The sequence below is a fragment of the Callorhinus ursinus genome, unplaced genomic scaffold, assembly GCF_003265705.2.
Source record: "Callorhinus ursinus isolate GAN/ISIS: 27379988/994484 unplaced genomic scaffold, GSC_fseal_2.0 scaffold68, whole genome shotgun sequence".
NCBI lineage: Eukaryota > Metazoa > Chordata > Mammalia > Carnivora > Otariidae > Callorhinus > Callorhinus ursinus.
The window spans coordinates 6,084,002-6,103,817 of record NW_027397130.1 but is presented as its reverse complement, the minus strand read 5'-3'; the positions used below and the strand labels follow the sequence as shown (position 1 = coordinate 6,103,817).

At 46.6% G+C, this 19,816-nt stretch overlaps 1 protein-coding gene across 2 annotated transcripts in view; it reads left to right on the top strand.

The window, feature by feature from the left end:
• Nucleotides 1-19,816, top strand: part of NUP85 (nucleoporin 85) — a 42,861-nt gene that overhangs the window by 19,731 nt on the left and 3,314 nt on the right. For both annotated transcript variants that reach the window (XM_025859876.2, XM_025859875.2), the window contains exons 5-14: nt 1,064-1,107; nt 2,785-2,854; nt 4,060-4,181; nt 7,559-7,693; nt 7,799-7,921; nt 8,337-8,468; nt 8,837-8,943; nt 19,174-19,257; nt 19,358-19,423; nt 19,628-19,779. In XM_025859876.2, coding sequence (XP_025715661.1) covers nt 1,064-1,107; nt 2,785-2,854; nt 4,060-4,181; nt 7,559-7,693; nt 7,799-7,921; nt 8,337-8,468; nt 8,837-8,943; nt 19,174-19,257; nt 19,358-19,423; nt 19,628-19,779 — 1,035 coding nt within the window. The remainder of the gene's footprint in view (nt 1-1,063; nt 1,108-2,784; nt 2,855-4,059; nt 4,182-7,558; nt 7,694-7,798; nt 7,922-8,336; nt 8,469-8,836; nt 8,944-19,173; nt 19,258-19,357; nt 19,424-19,627; nt 19,780-19,816) is intronic.

Genomic DNA, 19,816 nt, shown 5'->3' with positions numbered 1-19,816 from the left:
TTTGGCAGTTTTCTTGGTACATTTTTCTTTCTTTTTTTTTTTATTTTTTAAAAGATTTATTTATTTGACAAAGAGAGACATAGCGAAAGAGGGAACACAAGAGGGGTGAGTGGGAGAGGGAGAAGCAAGCCTCTGGCGGAGCAGGGAGTACCATGTGGGACTTGATCCCAGAACCCTGGGATCATGACCTGAGCTGAAGGCAGACGCTTAACGACTGAGCCACCCAGGCACCCCTTGAGTACATTTTTCAAGTTAGAGCATATTGAGTCTACAGGTGTGAGACTGAGGGCCGAATTAACAATCTTTGAAAATCACATTCTTGGTTCTTTAACCTTGGTGATCTTTCTTTCTTTCCCTCCTTCCTTCCTTCCTTCCTTTTTCTTTCTTAGATTTATTTATTTAGAGAGAGCATGTGTGAGTATTGAGGGAGGGGCAGAGGGCGAGAGAGTCTTAGACTCTGTGCTGATCACAGAGCCTGACTTGGAGCCTGATCTAAAGACCCTGAGATTATGACTGGAGCTGAAACCAAGAGTTGTTCACTTAACCGACTGTGCCACCCAAGCACCCCTAACCTTGGTGATTTAAAGTCACCATAAGCATGAGAGCCCCGTGACTGCTGGATGCTGAGTAGAGTCTTTTGTAACCTGATGGTTTCTGTTTGCAGTTTGCAGTTGAAAGTGTCACTTGTAACTTGAGGGTGTTGGGTTTGCAAATCATTGATCTGCAACAAAAAGATACTAAGCATTTTTTAAAAATCTATAGTGAAGGGGTGCCTGGGTGGCTCAGTCAGTTAAGCATCCGACTCTTGGTTTCGGCTCAGGTCATGATCTCAGGGTTGTGAGATTAAGCCTTACATCGGGCTGAGTGTGAGCCTGCTTAAGACTCTTTCTTCCTCTGCTCCCAAACCCCCCCCCAATGTGCGCTCTTAAAAAATAAAAATCTGTAGTGAAAATGGGTGGTCATTAGCAGAAACAAAGGCATAAGCCAAAGAACCTGGTATATGAAGGTATAACTGTGAGACTAAAAGTTTCATTCCTCACTTAAAATGTTTGTGTGTTGTTAGTTGCTGCTAAAGATCCAGTCAGTGGTCGCCAGTTCAGCAGCCAGGTAAGGGGGCCACCTTTTTTGTCCAGCTGGTACCATTATGTCCTTCTGCGTCCTTAGCACACACCTAGGGTGACTTTACAATCATTATTTTTGTTGTTGTTTGTTTTGTTTTGTTTTATTTATTTTTATTTTTTTAAAGATTTTATTTATTTATTTGACAGAGACACAGCGAGAGAGAGAACACAAACAGGGGGAGAGGGAGAAGCGGGCTCCCTGATGTGGGGCTCGATCCCAGGACCCTGGGATCATGACCCGAGCCGGAGGCAGATGCTTAACGACTGAGCCACCCAGGCGCCCTTGTTTTGTTTTTTAAAGATTTGAGAGAGCGAGAGAGAGTCTGAGCAGGGGGAGGGCCAGGGGGAGGGGGGCAGAGAGAGAATCTCCAGCAGACTCCCAGCTGAACGGTGAGCCCGACGAGCTAGATGCAGGGCTTGATCCCACGACTCTAATATCATGACCTGATCTGAAATCAAGAGTCAGACACAACCTACCTGAGCCACCTAGGTGCTCCACAATCATTGTTTTTGCAGAAGTCTTTTCTTTCCAGCTAGACAGACAACTCTTTGGGGGTGGTAAGGATCATCTTGAACTTCCTGGTGTCCCCTTCAAGGCCATAGCACCATGGGAAGACAGGGGTGTGCTTGATAAGTATTTGTATGAGTTTCTAGTTTCTTTTTTTTTTCTATTTTATTTATTTATTTGAGAGAGAGATTGAGAGCATAAGCAGGGGGAGGGGCAAAGGAGAAATGGACTCCCCGCTGAGTAGGAAGTCTGATATGGGGCTCGATCCTAGGACCCTGGGATCATGACTGAGCCGAAGGCAGATGCTTAACTGAGCCACACGGGTGCCCTGAGTTTCCAGTTCTTATGGGAAATGTCAATCCTAACCACATTGTGTCACCTGAGATAGCTGAGCTTTTGGAATCACTAATTATTTTTATAAACTGTACTCAGCTCATGAACCCAGTATTTTTACTGAGTTGTTTACTTTAGTTGGAGCTGGAAGATGAGTGAAAGAATTCTCTTTATTCGGTAGAATGTTGACAGTGTTCAAACTTAGGAGTGAATAGGGACTAGTGCACTGTCTCTGGTGCGCTCTAGCGCAGTCAGCAAAGCATTTGTTTTCCCTTATGAATAAGATAGTCTGTGTTTGTGTATGAAAGGATGATGGGGAAGAGGAGACTGCATATTCCTAAGGGCAGGGTCCAGACCTGATTTATTTTTGTGTCTTATATTGGGTTTGACTTTTAATAGACTTTCTTAAACTTTAGTCCCTTGAGTATCAACTTCACAATTTTTTCCTGTATCTGTAGAATTTTTAATATTATTTACTGAATATTTTTCTAAGAATCATCTCCCATTTACTTAGAGCCTCTTTCTAAATCAAAATATTCATGAAGACCTTGGGCATGATGAGCTAATTATATTCCTCTATAATGCACATTAAACTAAAAGAAGAACCATTAAAATAAAAAAAAAATGTTAGTCTGCCTACCACCCCCTAAAATTCACTCACTGGCTTCCCTGTGGGAAACCCTGCCATAGGACTATTCAGTAATTGCTGAGTTAATAATGAATGACTGTCATATGATTCAAGCCCTGCTTCTTCATTCCTTTGCTCTAAGAGAAATATCAGGAATGTTTTCAGTTAAAACTTTGTCTCCATTTCTTCCTTAGGTCTCCATTTTGTCAGCAATGGAGCTCATTTGGAACCTTTGTGAGATTCTTTTTATTGAAGTAGCCCCAGGTGAGCATGGAATCACCCCCTCACAACATCAAAGGTGTCCCCCTGCCCTTTCCTCTGTCTTTCCTGCGTGTTGTGGTGAGCGAGCGTTTTATTGCCAAGGATGCTCTTCTCCTCACTTTTCATCAATGTAACCAGCAGAAAGCTGTACATAACACCCAAGGAAGTTTGCCATTTTGTCAGATACTACAAAAAGTCAGAAAGAATGCCTTCTAAAAACCTAAGATGTTGGTCAGGTGACCCCTGAAAAACACCAGGAAAGCATACTGGACTAATGTGTGACAGGGGTGGTCAAGATTCATATGGTGGACTGGTCTAGCTTAAGAGTTTCTGGAAAGTCAGGGGAGAGGCATGGAATGGGTTCTCCCTCCCAGCCTCAGAAAGAACCAACTCTGTCCACTCCTTGATCTCAGACTTCTGGCTTCCAGAAATGTGCAATAATAAATGTTGGTTGTTTAGAATTAAAAATAAAAATTAAAAGAAAGGAAAAATGTTTTAGGGATGTGAGGAGGGATTAGATGGTGGGAGGCAAAGTCACTGGGAGAATTCTGTCTACAGTGATTGGGGAGGGGGCTGCCCTACTTGTGAACTGTCCACTCTGAATTAGTCCCTGTTCTTGAACTGAATTGTGGTCGGTATGGTATCCTGGCATGAGCGGGCTCTCTCTGGAGGTGCTGCAGGCTTTTTTGCATTCTCTTGATGGTTTATGTTTGCTGTTATCCGTATGAGTGTTAATAATCTCTGTGCAGTCAGAGGTTTTTACTCATACTCCCGCTAAAGCCCTGAGCAATGTGAAATTAAAATTAGTTGTTTCTATGTTTACCTCCCCCAGTGTATTTTGAGGGCTGTTGCTATGTTTTCTCATACCTAACGCCTAGTCAGTAGCAATCCCGAAGTGGCCATTCCTTACATAGCCATAGAGTACTGCATAGTCATGAAGAATTGGGGGTGGAGGGGGAGGGGAGATTCAGCCCTTTCTAAAATTCATGAAAGGTGGAGCTGCCTGGCTCAGAGGAACTATTCGTAAAGGTCCATTTGCTAGTCCAGGTATTTATCCAGGACCATATGGGTGCCCACCTAAGTGGGATAAACTACTTCCTACATAGTCATCTTGTTTGCCCTACATTTTCTGTCTATACATTGGGAAAGTGGAATTTGCTGCAGATAAAACTGAGGTTTTTGTGTGTAACAAGAGTCTTTCCTCCCAGCTGGCCCTCTCCTTCTTCACCTCCTTGACTGGGTCCGACTGCATGTGTGTGAAGTGGACAGTTTGTTGGCAGATGTCCTGGGCAGTGAGAATCCAAGCAAACATGAGAGCTTCTGGAAGTTGGTAAGCATCTCCTGCAGGCCAGGCCTTCCTGCCTTCTACCTCATGGTCTGTTTTTCCCAGTGCTTGCAGGCGGGCCTGAGGATTGCCTGCTGAGCCTGCTCATTCTCAGACTGGCTCCTTGGTTCTGATTATGGAGATGCTCTTAGATCTTTTCTTCCCCGCTCCACAGGAGAGTTTAGAACTAAGTTGTTTTGTAAGAAAAGTAATGCTTTGTAGACTTTCCAGTGAGCAGGGACGTTTAATTTCTTTGTGAATCTAAGGAAGAGAAGACGTGATAAAACTGTTTGATAGAAGCTGGAGGGGGTAGGAGATTAAATGAGCAGGAGGGGTTTTGAGGTGATAGAAATGTTCTAAAACTGGATTGTAGTGATGGTGCACAACTCTGTAAACTTACTACTTAAATAGATGAATGTTTATAGTGTATAAATTATAGCTCAATATAGCTATTAAAAAGACTGATGATCCTGAAGTCATTTTGGATTATCCGTTTGGGAAGTCAGCATGTGTATTGGGGTTGTGTGTGTGGGTGGGTAGATATGTATGTATTCTCTGCCTACTGACCTGTGACCCAATTGGTAGGGACTGGGGAGAAGAGTGCTAGTTGACCTGAATAATGGAAAGTTGATTAAACTTATAAAATCTGGAATTCCAGTAAAGAATTGTTGCCTTTGATGCTATTTCTGGGCCTTTTGTTGCTGGGAGATCTGTGCAAGTGAGGGGAGAGCCTTTGTTCAGGAAGTATTGGGCCCAGATTTTGAGTCTCTGATTCATTCAATGAGTATTTATCGAGCGCTCCTGTTTGCAAGGCAGTGAGGAAACAACCGTGACCAAAGTGGGCAAAGAAGTTTACTTCCTGGGTGGGGAGACAGGAAATAAATACAGCAACAAGTAAAATATGTAGCATGCCTAACAGGGAAGCACTGTGGTTTGGAGAGCAGTAAAGCCAAGCTGGGGAATTGGCAATTCTAGAGCTGGGGAATCAAGGAAGGCCTCCCTCATGAGGCGATGTGGGGGGAGGGGTACTGGGCCAAAGGAGGGGAAAGAGTGTTGCAGACAGTGAGACCTGCAGACGCCCTCACCTGGAGGCTCAGTGGGATCAGGAGCAGTGGGAGCAAGGGCAGGAGTTGGAGACGTAAGGGCAGAGAGTCACAGGGTCAGATTGGAGGGGTCCCTGGACTGTCCTAAGGACTTGGGGAGAGGCGGTAGAGCAGAGTGGTGAGAACATGGTCTGCGGTGCCACATTGCCAGAGTTAGCATCCCAGCTCTGCCTCTTTCTAGCTGTGGGGTCTTAAATGTGTTAACAGCCTTCAGTTTCTTCTTCTGTACAGTGCAGGTAATAATAAGATTATGTTTGCAATTATGTTATGATTAGGACGCTTGAGTGGCTTAGTCATTTAAGCCTGATTTCAGCTCAGGTCATGATCTCGGGGTCCTGGAATCAAGTCTCACGTCAGGTCCCCCCACTCCTGCTCCTCCCTCTCCTTCTGCCCCTCGCCCCACTCGTGCTCTCTCTCAAATAAATGAAGTCTTGAAAAAATTATGATTAAAGGACATATATGTGTGTAAGCTAGTTGATGGACACAACACCTGAATCAAATGGGGTGAAGGGGCATTGGAGAGCTGAGCATTCACGCTGTGGTCGGATGTAGGTTTTCAAGGCGCTCTGGCTGCCCTACCAAGGATGGAGCAAGGGTGGAAGCAGAGACCAGTCTAGAGGCTATGGTACTAAACCAGGCAAAGATATTGGTGACTTGGACAAGGATGGGTGCTGAACAGAGGAGGTGGTGAAAAGTGATTAGATTCTGGATGCAGTTTAAGGATACTGTTGATGGGATTGGCTAGTAGATTAGATGTGCATTTGTAAGAAATAGGAGAATGTGGGAAGATCAGGTTGGTGAGTTGGAGGCAGCCGGGTGTTTACTTTTAGACATGCTACGTTTTTTTTTTGTTTTTTTTTTTTAAGATTTTATTTATTTGAGAGAGAGAATGAGATAGAGAGCATGAGAGGGGAGAGGGTCAGAGGGAGAAGCAGACTACCCGCCGAGCAGGGAGCCTGATGCGGGACCCGATCCCGGGACTCCAGGATCATGACCTGAGCCGAAGGCAGTCGCTTAACCAACTGAGCCACCCAGGCGCCCTAGACATGCTACGTTTAAGATGCCCATGAGGTCCAAGTCGTGACACTGTCTTGGCAGTAAGGTATACAAGTCTGGAATCCAGAGAAGGAAGTGCAGGCTAGAGAGAAATTGGGGATTTGTCAGCATATATATCTTTGGCTTTTTTGAGCATGACTTAGTATGGGAAGATGTTACTTTGTATGTTTTACGTATTTGTTAGTGTGTATATACTATTGGTTGTCATTATTCATGACAGTTAAGGTCTATAAAGTTGTCTGGAACACTGTATTACTGATTACTGTAATACAGGATTCTTCCAGCCTCTGATCCCATTTTTGTCAGTTGATCAGTATATAACTTTGTTTTATGTATGGTTTTGCTTAAAGACACCTTATTTAATATATACTGTTGACTCATTAACATTGATCTCATGGCCAACAACACTGTAGTGCATGCCTGAATGAAGCTTATCTAACACACATTTTCTCCCTGTGGGCCATCATCCCTTCTTAGCACTTAGCACTTAGTATAGCACTTCAGCACTATGCTTGGGGCTCAGGAAAAAGCACCACAATACAAAAAAAGTGGCACTAGGTAGATCCTGAAAAAGACATTTGTTTAGCGTGAGAGTTGATACAAGAAGGTAGAGCGCCCCACCTTGTTCAACCTCAGCTGGGAATGTGCACATCAAGTGACTCAGTTTTTGCCACTCTGGACATGTCCACAAGTAATGGTGAAAGTACCTCACGTATTGATTTTGGGGTTACAAATAAATGTTAACAAGTAGGCAAATTCACAAATACGGAATCCTGAATGAAGAGGATTGACTATTTGTATTGAGTGTATGTGTGTGTATGTATATTTATTTGAACTGAACCTTTTACGAACCAATCTTTACTTGATGTACTATGTCATTTTCTGTTTTCTGTTTCATTCATTCATTTATTGTGTAAATTCTACATCCAGTGTGGGGCTTGAACTCATGACCCTGAGATTAAGAGGTGCATGCTCTACTGACTGATCTAGCCAGGCATCCCCATTTCATTTATTTTTTTAAGAAGTTGGTTGCAATCTGTAATGGGTTACAACATGCAGTTTGAAAAGCATGGTCCAGGTTAAAACCCTTAGACTAGATGACTTTGATTACTGCTGGAGGGAAGGAACCATCACACTTCCATAAGTCTAGGAAGCCCAAGTGTGGATTGAAGAGACTGGCTTCTGGGCCTCTGTGAATGTTCATGCTCTTGTGTGTCCTCCCAGGTGACCATCTTGGTACTACAGGGCCGGCTGGACGAGGCTCGGCAGATGCTCTCCAAGGAAGCTGACGCCAGCCCCTCCTCTGCAGGCATGTGCCGAATCCTGGGGGACCTGATGAGGACAATGCCCGTTCTCAGTGTATGTGGGAGCAGCCCTGCTCTGCTGGGTCACAAGAGAGGGGTTCGTTCATTAAGCACAAGGGGTTTCTGTGGCAATGGCATCTCACTGTGTCTTTCCCCTTAGCCTGGTAACACCCAGACGCTGACAGAGCTGGAGCTCAAGTGGCAGCACTGGCATGAGGAATGTGAGCGTCACCTCCAGGACAGCACTTTTGCTGCCAGTCCTCACCTGGAGTCTCTCTGCAAGGTCTGTGGAAAGGAAGTCTAGGTTGGGGTCCAAGTTGGGGCTGTGACATCCAACACAGCAACAGCGGGAACATGATCCTCTTTGGACAAGGCTATCCATCACCTTTGCCAGGAAGGAAGGGCTTTCAGATCAGATGCTCTAGTTGAGATCGGGAGAGGTTTTTTTGCTTTATTGTTTAGATTTTATTTATTTATTTGAGAGAGAGCACGCACGAGAGAGCATGAGCGGCAGGGGGCGAGAAGCAGGCTTCTCGTGGAGCAGAGAGCCCGATGCAGGCCTCAATCCTAGGACCTCAGGATCATGACCTGAGCCAAAGGCAGGAGCTTCACTGACTGAGCCACCCAGGCACCCTGAAATCAGGAGAGTTAACAGAGAAGTTGGCTCTGGAACTGAGGGAAAATATCTCTTTCCTTAGATCATGCTGGGGGATGAAGCTGCCTTGTTGGAGCAGAAGGAGCTTCTGAATAACTGGTATCATTTCCTAGTGACCCGGCTCCTGTACTCTCATCCCACAGTAAAACCCATTGACCTGCATCTCTATGCCCAGGTGAGCCTGAACTCCCAAGGGATGGTGGTGGGGAGTAGGAATCCTGCGGGCTAAGTCATTTTCAGTGTGCGGCCTCTTTGAGTTGAACCTCCCTGGAGAACAGGAAGGGTCTTCCCTTTGCCCCTCCCCCCTCCTTTTAAGTTTATTTTTTTTTTAGTAATCTCTACCCCAAACGTGGGGCTCAAACTCAAGACTCTAGAGATCATGAGTCGCACGTTTTTCCAGCGAGCCAGCCAGGTGCCCTTCGTTTGGCCCTTTTTGAAGGACCCCATCACCCTTCTCCAGGGTTCCCTACACAGCAGCCCTGCCTTGCCCCCTTGAGTCTCTGCTTCCGTCTGGGAATTGAGTGGGTCACCACCTTTCCACAGTCCAGCCTTGACCTGTTTTTGGGAGGTGAGAGCAGCCCAGAACCCCTGGACAACATCTTGTTGGCAGCCTTTGAGTTTGACATCCACCAAGTGATCAAGGAATGCAGGTAGGAGTTGCTGCGCCACCACCTTTTCTGTCTTTATGTGTACAGTTCAGTGACACAAAGTATAGTCAGAGTGTTTTGCAACCGTCACCACCATCCTTTCTTAGAATGTCTTCTTCCTTCTTACTGGTGTCTTAACTTTCTTCCCACACACATGCTGCCCTCCTGAGCCACATGGAGGTAGATAATGGCTTCTCTCTGGACAAGCTTGGGGACCTTCCTGAGGCTTGAGGGCTACTGTATTTATAACAGTTTTCATTTCAGGGATGTTTACTTAAACAACGTTGCAGTAAATTACTTTGATATTTATTTATTTGTTTATTTTTTAAAGATTTTATTTATTTGAGAGAGAGAGAAAGAGAGAGAGCCCATGAGAGGGGGAAGGGTCAGAGGGAGAAGCAGACTCCCCGCTGAGCAGGGAGCCCGATGTGGGACTCGATCCCGAGACTCCAGGATCATGACCTGAGCCGAAGGCAGTCACTTCACCAACTGAGCCACCCAGGCGCCCTACTTTGATATTTAAAATCCAGAAAAAGCCAGTAAGCCTATTTCTTGGAACTTGGTGGCTGTGCAAACTGCCTTAAGGGAGAGCACTTCTCAGTAGTCTCACTGTCCAGTGAGCCACGGCCTGCTACCCCAACAGGCTCCAGGCTGAGTCTGTTTGGAGCAGGGATTCTCCACCACCCCTCTCCTCAAAAGGGTGTCTTGTCAGTGCATTGAACCTTCAGCAAGGCAGGAAAGGGAGTGTCAGACATAATGAATCAAAGGTACAGCTTGTCAGGAATTTCCGTATATAGTAAATCAGACACAGTTTGGCATCCCTTGTGCAGCCCGGACAAGTGGGTATTGCATTGAAGACTCCTGGAAGGGAGACTGTTGGGAACGACAGCAGATGGCCTCACTCAGGATAAAATTCACTGACCTCTGCTGGATCTTTTTCAGTAGATCTGGGCAGTGGGAAGGGATCCCCTCCTGCTATGCTCCTCCCGTTTGAGCCAGAACAAAGCCAGAGCTTGAAGAAAATGGTGCTAGATTTGGAGAAAGAAAACCAGGTTTTGTGTCCGTATTCTTTTCACAGACGTGTAGCTGGAGCTGGAACATGACTTACGGAATCCAGCTGGTGGGGGGTGGGGTATCTGCACAGAGTGGTTAGTGAGAGTAACTTACAAAGGTGCACACACTGTCCCGCATGGCATCGCATGGGGCTCCCTGCTCAGCGGGGAGTCTGCTTCTCCCTCTGACCCTCCCCCCTCTCATGTGCTCTCTCTCTCTCATTCTCTCTCTCAAATAAATAAATAAAATCTTTAAAAAACAAACAAAAAAACAAAGGTGCACACACACATGTTGTTATTTGGCTTTGTCATTATCTCTGCCTATAATTCGAAGTAATGGGCATTCCTAAATATACTGTCTGTTATAGCAGTGGGTTATTTCCACCAGGGCTTCCTTCATAAGCCACATCTGAATTTTTGGAAACAAATCAGATTTGAGCAAAACCAGGAGGAGGGATAACAAAAGCGGAAAGCACACTGTTCTCTGTAGTGACAGTAGAAAAAAGAGAGGGGTGCCAGTGAAGAAGAGTGGCTTTCATGAATGCCACAGAAAATGGCATCACCCTCCTGCCAGTCACACATAAGGAAGGATCAGATTCTCAGTCCCTTAGTCTGGGCATTTCTTTGTCCTGGCAAGCAGGAAAGGGTCTAAAGTATTTCTGTTCCTATAAATTTTGGAGCTTGGGTTTTTTTTCTTTCTTTTTTTAAAGATTTTATTTATTTATTTGACACCGCGAGCAGGAACACAAGCAGGGGGAGTGGGAGAAGGAGAAGCAGGCTTCTCGCCGAGCAGGGAGCCCGATGTGGGGCTCGATCCCAGGACCCTGGGATCATGACCTGAGCCGAAGGCAGACGCCTAACAACTGAGCCACCCAGGTGCCCCAGAGCTTGGGTTTTCTGATCAGGAAGCTACTTCCTACTCTGTTTTGAAAGTGGTACCATAATGCAAGTCCTGGGACCTTATCTCAGGTATTGGAGGAAAGGCTGAAGTATTTTCAGAGAGAGTAGCAGAGTTTTAGAAATGTGCCCTCCTGGATGGGGAAGGATTGGATTTGAGGTCTTGTGAGCACTTGGTTTCTCCTGAGTTACATCAGTCAGACCCAAGCTAGGTTCCTGGGAAAGTGGTGAACATCTGGAATTGGGCCAGTGGGCTGGTGGTGTAGGGAAGTCTTGCTGCTTTCTTTGGGTGTGATGTCAACTGGGTTCATGACTACCCTGTAAAGGGGAATGAGGGGAATACTTTTTAAAGGTGCTAAAAGGGAGGTGTTTTTTTTTTTTTTTAAGATTTTGTGTGTTTGACAGCACAAGCAGGGCAGTGGCAGGCAGGGTGAGAAGCAGGCTCCCCACTGAACAAGGAGCCCAGGGTGGGACTCGATCCCAGGACCCTGGGATCATGACCTGAGCCGAAGGCAGAAGCCCAACCCACTGAGCCACCCAGGCACCCTAGAAGGGAGATTTCTAAATGGGCACCTGATGATCCCCATGTTAAGTCAGCCAGACCCTTTGGGGCAGAAAGGGCAGTGAAGCGTTCTGAAGTAGAGCATATGCCATAGTTCATCAACCCCTGCTGAAGGGCCACATGTTTGCCTGTTACCTCCACAGCTGAAAGGAGAAGTCGGCAATCCAAGTGCTCATCTTACCTCCCCCCCCCCCCCCCCCCCCCCCCCCCGAACCTTACAGCTTCCTCTAAAAGCCAGTTCTGTGCTCTCTGGCAAAAGGAAACAGGGAGCTGGCACACATTCACTGAGAGCTGAGCAACATGGCAGTTTTCTGGTGCCCTTAAGGTCCTCCCAAAATAATGAATGAGAAGGAAACAGGCTTCCTTCAAAAACTAAGAGGTCCACTATGTTTTCCTAAATCTAGAATTTTCTTGCTGGAACTTTGGCCTGGCCCATAACTTTGGCTGCTGCGGGGCGCAGACAGACCTTCACACACCATTTGCAGAATAAGGCCCACAGCCACCCGAGCTCAGCTAGGCAGTGGTTGCTGTAGAGCCACCGAAGCGAGAGAGGAGTTGGGGTGAGGGGGCAGCAGTGGCTCCAGTGCAGGGCAGACAGTCCGTTGGAGAGCTATAGTCCTCTGGGTAGGACTTTCACCCTGGCTGGTCTCCCCAGCTCCAGAGTTCTCTCTTTTCTGTCAGAGGCCATCCCAGAGCTGTTAATTGAGCCTTCCTTAAACATCTTTGAATGATGGGGCTGTTTGCCTGGCTTATGTAGAGCTTGCTTTTGGGGTTGTCCATCGTAGTGTGTGAAGCTCCAAAATTTGTTGAGATTTATCTAGCTCTGCAGGGAGGGCGTATAGGCCTTGTTCAGCATAAGCTTGTCTTGGTCACTCGAGCTGTGTCATTAGCTCTCTGCCTTCAATGGTCGCTGCCCTGCAGCCTTGGAGGCTGCTGTATCCCCTTAGGGAGGTGTTCGAGGGCTGCAAGACTGGGGCGTGCTGTCACTGGCTGGCTCTCTCGCCGTAACCGTCAGCATCAGTCTGAGTAACAGCAGCTGTGTAGGCCAGATGTCGTGGAACCCCTTAAGAGAGGACCTTATATCAGATTGGAAGGTGAGGAAAAAATTCTTGAAGGAGGCTCCATTCAAGTCCTGAAAAGTTCAGCAAAGAAAGTTCAGCAAAGAACATCAGAAAAGATCATTTTGGGCAGAGAGAAAAGCATGGGGAAAGGCACAGGCAGGAAAGAAAGAAGGCCTGTTACCTGCTGAAGGAACTGCCAACATCTCTTGGAGCTGAAAGACTAAGGGAGGGCTTGAGGTGACAGATCAGAAAGGAGTCAGATTAACAAGGACCAGAAGCCTGTGTGACTCAGACTGTGTATCTTACATCCTCTCTATCCACTCATCAGTCGATGGACATCTGGGCTCTTTCCATAGTTTAGCTGTTGTAGATAAGGCTGCAATAAACATTGGGATGCAGGTACCCCTTTGAATTAGTATTTTTGTATCCCTTGGGTAAATACTTATTGAGGCAATTGCTGGGTCATAGGGTAGTTGTATTTTTTTTTTTTAAGATTTTATTTATTTATTTGACAGCGAGAGAGGGAACACAAGCAGGGGAAGTGGGAGAGGGAGAAGCAGGCTTCCCGCAGAGCAGGGAACCCGACGCGGGGCTCGATCCCAGGACCCTGGGATCATGACCTGAGCCGAAGGCAGACGCTTAACGACTGAGCCCCCCAGGCGCCCCGGGTAGTTGTATTTTTAACTTTTTTTTTTTTTTTTTGGTAAGTAAGCTCTATACCCGGTGTGGGGCTCGAACTTGAGACCCCAAGATCAAGAGTTGCGCACACTACCAACTAAGCCAGGCGCCCCTTCTATTTTTAACTTTCTGAGAAACCTCCATACTGTTTTCCACAGTGGCTGCACCAGTTTGCATCCCCACCAACGGTGCACGAGGGGTCCCCGTTCCCCACATCCTTGCCAACATCTGTCGTTTGTGTTGTTGAGTTTAGCTGTTGTGACAGGTGTGAGCTGATAGCTCATTGTGGTTTTGATTTGCCAGTGTTTTCAGTGTTAAACCATATTTTCCTGCTCTCTGTCCCGGCAGCTTCCCCTCACAAGGCCCTTAGTGAGCTGGCCTGTGCTTACCTTGAAGTTTGAGTCACATGACTTCATTCTGAAGTAGGAGCAAGACGGGGTTTCTACCGCAGGGCCTTTACACTGGCTGTTGCCCCTGTTTTGGGAGGGCTCCTTGTCCTTGTCGTCCTGTGTCCTCCCCTCCTCCTCCAGCCCTCTGTTCAAATAACTACTCCCTTTTGATTCATTTTCTATGTGGAGCTTATTCTAGGAGAGTGGACTGTGTATGTGGGAAGGCAACTTGTTTTTATGTCTTGTAGCTTTATTTTTTTCTTTTTTTAAAGCTTTTTATTTATTTGAGAGAGAGAGAGAGAGCAGAGTGCGTGAGAACACGAGTGGAGGGGAGAGGGAGAGGGAGAAGCAGGGAGCCTGATGCGGGGCTCAGTCCCAGGACCCTGGGGTCATGACCTGAGCCGAAGACAGACGCTTAATCGACTGAGCCACCCAGGCGCCCTAGATCTTGTAGGCTTATATTTGCTCACCTTATTTAATATTTTTCTCTAGGACCAGCCATTTTTTTTAAAGCTTTTCTTTATTAGTTTAGAATGCACGTGCCTGAGAGCAGGGGGAGGGGCAGAGGGAGAAGGAGAGAGAATCTCAAGCAGACTCCTTGCTGAGTGTGGAGCTTGATGGGATCAATCCCACGACCCTGAGATCATGACCTGAGCCAAAATCAAGAGTTGGATGCTTAACCAACTGAGCCACCCAGGCACCCCTTATCTGTTATTTTTGAATTTATCATAACCTCAGTTTCTAAAGATGGCTTCAGAGTCTCAGAACACGGTACTGACCATCATAGTTCCTCCACTTTGGCAATGAAGCTAAAGTTAAAACGGTAACTGACCAGTCACTGAGTAGCAGAACTGGATTTGAACCAGTTTGCGGTGCTGCTAAAGCAGATCCATGGTGCTCAGTAAGCAGTTTAGTAGGGGACTAGTTATATGTTAACCTCAATCTCAGATTTGCTGATTTTTATATTTATAGAGTGCTATTCAAAGGAATCTTTTTTTGAAGATTTTATTTATCTGAGAGAGTGTAAGGGAGGGCACGAGTGGTGGGAGCACGAGCTGGGGGGGTCAGTGGCAGAGGGAGAAGCAGACTCCCCGCCGAGCAGGGAGCCCGACGCGGGGCTCGATCCCAGGACCCCGGGATCATGACCTGAGCCGAAGGCAGACGCTTAACCACTGAGCCACCCAGGCGCCCCTAAAGGAATCTTTTTAAAGCAATTTTATGTCCATTTTCTCATTTTCTTTTTAAAATAGTCCAGCAGCGCCTGGGTGGCTCAGCGCCTGTGATCGAGCCCCATGTTGGGCTTTGTCTGCTCAGCAGGTAGCCTGCTCCTCTCTCTCCCGCTGCCTGCCGCTCTGCCTGCTTGTTTGTTCTCTCTCTCTGTGTCAAATGGATGAACAAAATCTTAATAAATAAATAAATAAATAATAAAACAGTCCAGGTAGGCACAAGATAAAATTACTTAACATTTTCTAGATGAAGGAGTTAGAGAGGTAGGGACTGACTGAAACTGTGGTCTCAAGGACCATTTGTGGTACCTTTTTTGTTTTTGTTTTTTTTTTTTAAGATTTTATTTATTTGAGAGAGAGAAAGAGCACGAGAGGGAAGAGGGTCAGAGGGAGAAGCAGACTTCCTGCTGAGCAGGGAGCCCTATGCGGGGCTTGATCCCGGGACTCCAGGACCATGACCTGAGCCGAAGGCAGTCGCTTAACCAACTGAGCCACCCAGGCGCCCTGTGGTACCTTTTTTGTTAAACCACTCTCTTGTTGGTCATGATCCCAGGACCCTGGGATTGAGTCCCACATCAGGCTCCCTGCTCAGTGGGGAGTCTGCTTCTCCCTCTCCCTCTACCCCTCCCCCCTGCTTGCGCTCATTCTCTCAAAATCTTTTTTTTTTTTTTTTTAAGATTTTTATTTATTTGAGAGAGAGACTGTGATAGCGAGAGAGAGCACATGAGTAGGGAGGAGAGGGAGAAGCAGGTTCCCCAGTGAGCAGGGAGCCCCGGGATTATGACCTGAGCCAAAGGCAGACACTTAACCGACAGAGCCACCCAGGCGCCCCTCAAAAAGAATCTTTAAAACAAAACAAAACAAAACACTGTCTAGGTAACCAAATGACAGTATTCCATTGAATTACTGATACACAAAGACCTATGATGAAATTAGAATAATTAAGAGCAACAACAGTATCCAGTGAGTTGGGGTTTGTTTAGGGGGCTGCCATAAAGAGATATCCTATTTATAGGGACTAAGGTCAGGAAGTAACACAGTAGAATTGCAAAATTAGGAAAGCCATAGCTAAAGGAAAACCTGGACCAATGAAGTATCTTTAAAAACCTGAGGGGCGCCTGGGTGGCTCGGTCATTAAGCATCTGCCGTCGGCTCAGGTCATGATCCCGGGGTCCTGGGATCAAGCCCCACATCAGGCTCCCTGCTCTGCGGGAAGCCTGCTTCTCCCTCTCCCACTCCCCCTGCTTGTGTTCCCTCTCGCTGTCTCTCTCTCTGTCAAATAAATAAATAAATCTTAAAATAAAAACTTGAGCATGATCAACTTTGTGTGGCACATAATGAACTTACAGAACTCTTAGTATTCGAGGATGATTGTAGAAATATGGGTGTTTTTGAAAATCGGCAGAGATAATTTATTTTTTTATTTTTAAAGATTAGTTGTTTGAGGGCGCCTGGGTGGCTCAGTTGGTTAAGCGACTGCCTTCGGCTCAGGTCATGATCCTGGGGTCCCGGGATCGAGTCCCGCATCGGGCTCCCTGCTCAGCGGGGAGTCTGCTTCTCCCTCTGACCCTCTTCCCTCTCGTGCTCTCTATCTCTCATTCTCTCTCTCTCAAATAAATAAATAAAATCTAAAAAAAAAAAAAAAAAATTAAAAAAAAAAAAAAAGATTAGTTGTTTGAGAGACAGAGTGAGCACACAAGCAGGGGGAGTGGCAGACTCCCCACTGTGCAGGGAGCCCGACTCTGGGCTCGATCCCAGGACCCTAAGATCATGACTGAGCTGAAATCAAGAGTCAGACACCTAACCGACTGAGCCACCCAGGTGCCCCAATTTTCTTTTAAGTAATCTCTGTGCCTAATATGGGGCTTAAACTCATGGCTCTGAGATAGAGTCACATGCTCTACCAATTGAGCCAGACAGGCGCCCCAGCATACATAATTTTTTGAATGTCATAGATATACACAGTTATTAATAGTTTGAAAAAGGGGCACCTGGGTGGCTCAGTCATTGGGCATCTGCCTTCGGCTCGGGTCGTGATCCCAGGGTCCTGGGATCGAGCCCCGCATCGGGCTCCCTGCTCAGCGGGAAGCCTGCTTCTCCCTCTCCCACTCCCCCTGCTTGTGTTCCCTCTCTCGCTTTGTCTCTCTCTGTCAAATAAATAAGTAAAATCTTAAAAAAAAAAAGTTTGAAAAAGCTAATCTTGAAAGTGAATGTTAGGCCAACAAGGACTTTCCCTAATGGTGGGATCCTGGAACAGATGGAGTATCTGAGGATCCATAGCCCTAAGAACAAGGCAGAAGTTTTATTAAATTAGAAAAAAAAAATTTAAGATTTTATTTATTTGACAGAGACACAGTGAGAGGGAACACAAGCAGGGGGAGTGGGAGAGGGAGAAGCAGGCTCCACACTGAGCAGGGAGCCCGATGTGGGGCTTGATCCCAGGACCCTGGGATCATGACCTGAGCCAAAGGCAGAGACACCTAATGACTGAGCCACCCAGGTGCCCCAAGGCAGAAGTTTTAAATATTTGTCCAGTAATTCAGTGTAAACCAATCCCTGGTCTTTTTATATCATGAAAGCAGAAATTTTTTTTTTTAAAATATTTTATTTATTTATTTGACAGAGAGAGAGCGAGAGCAGGAACACAAGCAGGGGGAATGGCAGAGGGAGAAGCAGGCTTCCCGCTGAGCAGGGAGCCCGATGCGTGGCTCGATCCCAGGACCCTGGGATCATGACCTGAGCCAAGGGCAGATGCCCAACCACTGAGCCACCCAGGCGCCCCGAAAGCAGAATTTCTTACCTTAATGCACAAGTACACCTCAAAACTGCCTGCCTTGACAAGTCTGCTTCTACTTTATTTGTGCTTGATTTTGTTACAGAAAGCAATCATTAAAATTTCCCTTACCCAAGATTTAAAAAAATAGTCAAATATTGGGGCACCTGGGTGGCGCAGTCAGTTAGGTGTCTGACTCTTGGTTTCAGCTCAGGCTGTGATTTCGGCGTTGTGAGATCAAGCCCCACATTGGGCTCTGTGCTCAGCAGGGAGTCTGCTTGAGATTTTCTCCCTCCTGCCCTGCCCTCCCCACTCTGTATTCCCATGCTCTAGCTCTCTCTCTAAAATAAATAAATCTTTAAAAAAATAGTCAAGCATTATATACAAACAGGCCTATGCCAAGTAACAAATGGATAATATAACCGGAAATGATGTATGCATACTGACAAGGAGTGCATTGGTATACTTTGTACAAAACGGTGCTAGGGAGCTTACATACAACTGATGATGTAAAATAGTGATTTCCAAGGCATTAGACACTAAGCGCCCTAGAAACTCTACTTCATTTTTTTTTAACAAGGGCCCCAGAAGATTTTTGTTTTTTAAGATTTTATTTATTTGACAGAGAGAGAGTACAGGCAGGGGAAGCAGCAGAGGGAGAGGGAGAGGGAGCCCGATGCGTGGCCCAATCCCAAATCCTGACCTGAGCCAAAGGCAGTTGCTTAACCAACTGAGCCACCCAGGCGTCGCATGTTTTGTTTTGTTTTTAAGATTTTATTCATCCATTCGACATAGAAAGAGCCCAAGCAGGGGGAGGGGCAGGCAGAGGGAGAGGGAGAAGCTGACTCCCTGCAGAGCAGGGAGCCCTGCATGGGGCTTGATCCCAGGATCCCAGGATTGTGACCTGAGCCAAAGGCAGACGCTTAACTGAGCCACCCAGGCGCCCCTGAATTCCATGTTTCATCAAGCATCAGAAACCACCTGTCTTTTAGTCTTTTTCTTTTTTTAATTGTATAGTGTTGATGTGTTAGTTTCAGGTTTCCAACATTTGATAATTATGTACATTACAAAACACTAACCACCAGCAGTGCAGTTACCATGTGTTATCACATAAAGTTATATTATTGACTATATTCCCTGTGCTATACTTTTCATCCCCATGATCTGCTCATTTTATAACTGGAAGTTTGTACCTCTTCACTTAGTACTCTCATCCCATCCCCCCACCTCCCTCCCCTCTGGCAACCACCAATTTGTTCTTTGTGTTGGTAAGTCCGTTTCTTTTTATTCTTTTTCTTATACATTATTCTGTATCCACATTTTCTGCATCTGATTGGATCCCTGAATTTTATTTTCACTGGGACATTCTCCAGAGATTTAGATTATTGGCTGCCACTTTGAGAGTTGAGCATCCTGGGTATCCACTGTCAGTCCCCACATAGCACAGAGAAACTTCTCACTATGTGCTTCCAGACAGATTTTCACTTGTCACTGTCCCTCCCATCCTTTTATGCAAAGGATGTGCAGAGTCCCTGCTCACATGGACCACACTGTCACCCTGACTCTCCTCCTTGCCCTGGCATTTGAACCCACAGCATTGCTCTAAGCAACTGGTGGTTTGTGGCCCATCTGACAGACCTGCTGGATCACTGCAAGCTCCTCCAGTCGCACAACCTCTAGTAAGTGTGTGGCAGCCATGCCAGCCGTCGGGTGGGGCTGCGGGAGGGCCCCGAATGGAGCAGGCCAGGGGTTTTGGTCTCCTGTTATGTTTTATTCCAGCTTCGGATCTAACATGAGAGAGTTCCTCCTGTTGGAATATGCCTCGGGACTGTTTGCTCATCACAGGTAGGAAGGCCCCAAGAGTGTGAGGTGGCAGCACGGTGTTTTTCAGCATGCAAGTACCCCTGGATCTTGGATTATGTTCTTGCTTGTCTGGTTCCCTGAAGGCTACAGGGGTCTAGGGGAGGAGCCATCTCGGTACCAGTCCCCAGGCTGCAGGGCAGCACATGGGCTCACCAGGCTCTCCTGTCTGTCCTTGGACGGTTGCAGCCTGTGGCAGCTGGGAGTGGATTACTTTGACTACTGCCCTGAGCTGGGCCGAGTTTCTTTGGAGCTGCACATTGAGCGGATCCCCCTGAGCACTGAGCAGAAAGCCCTTAAGGTGCTTCGGATTTGTGAGCAGCGGCAGATGACTGAGCAAGGTGAGCCTGCCCTCCCCCTGGCATAGTTTCTGCTCCA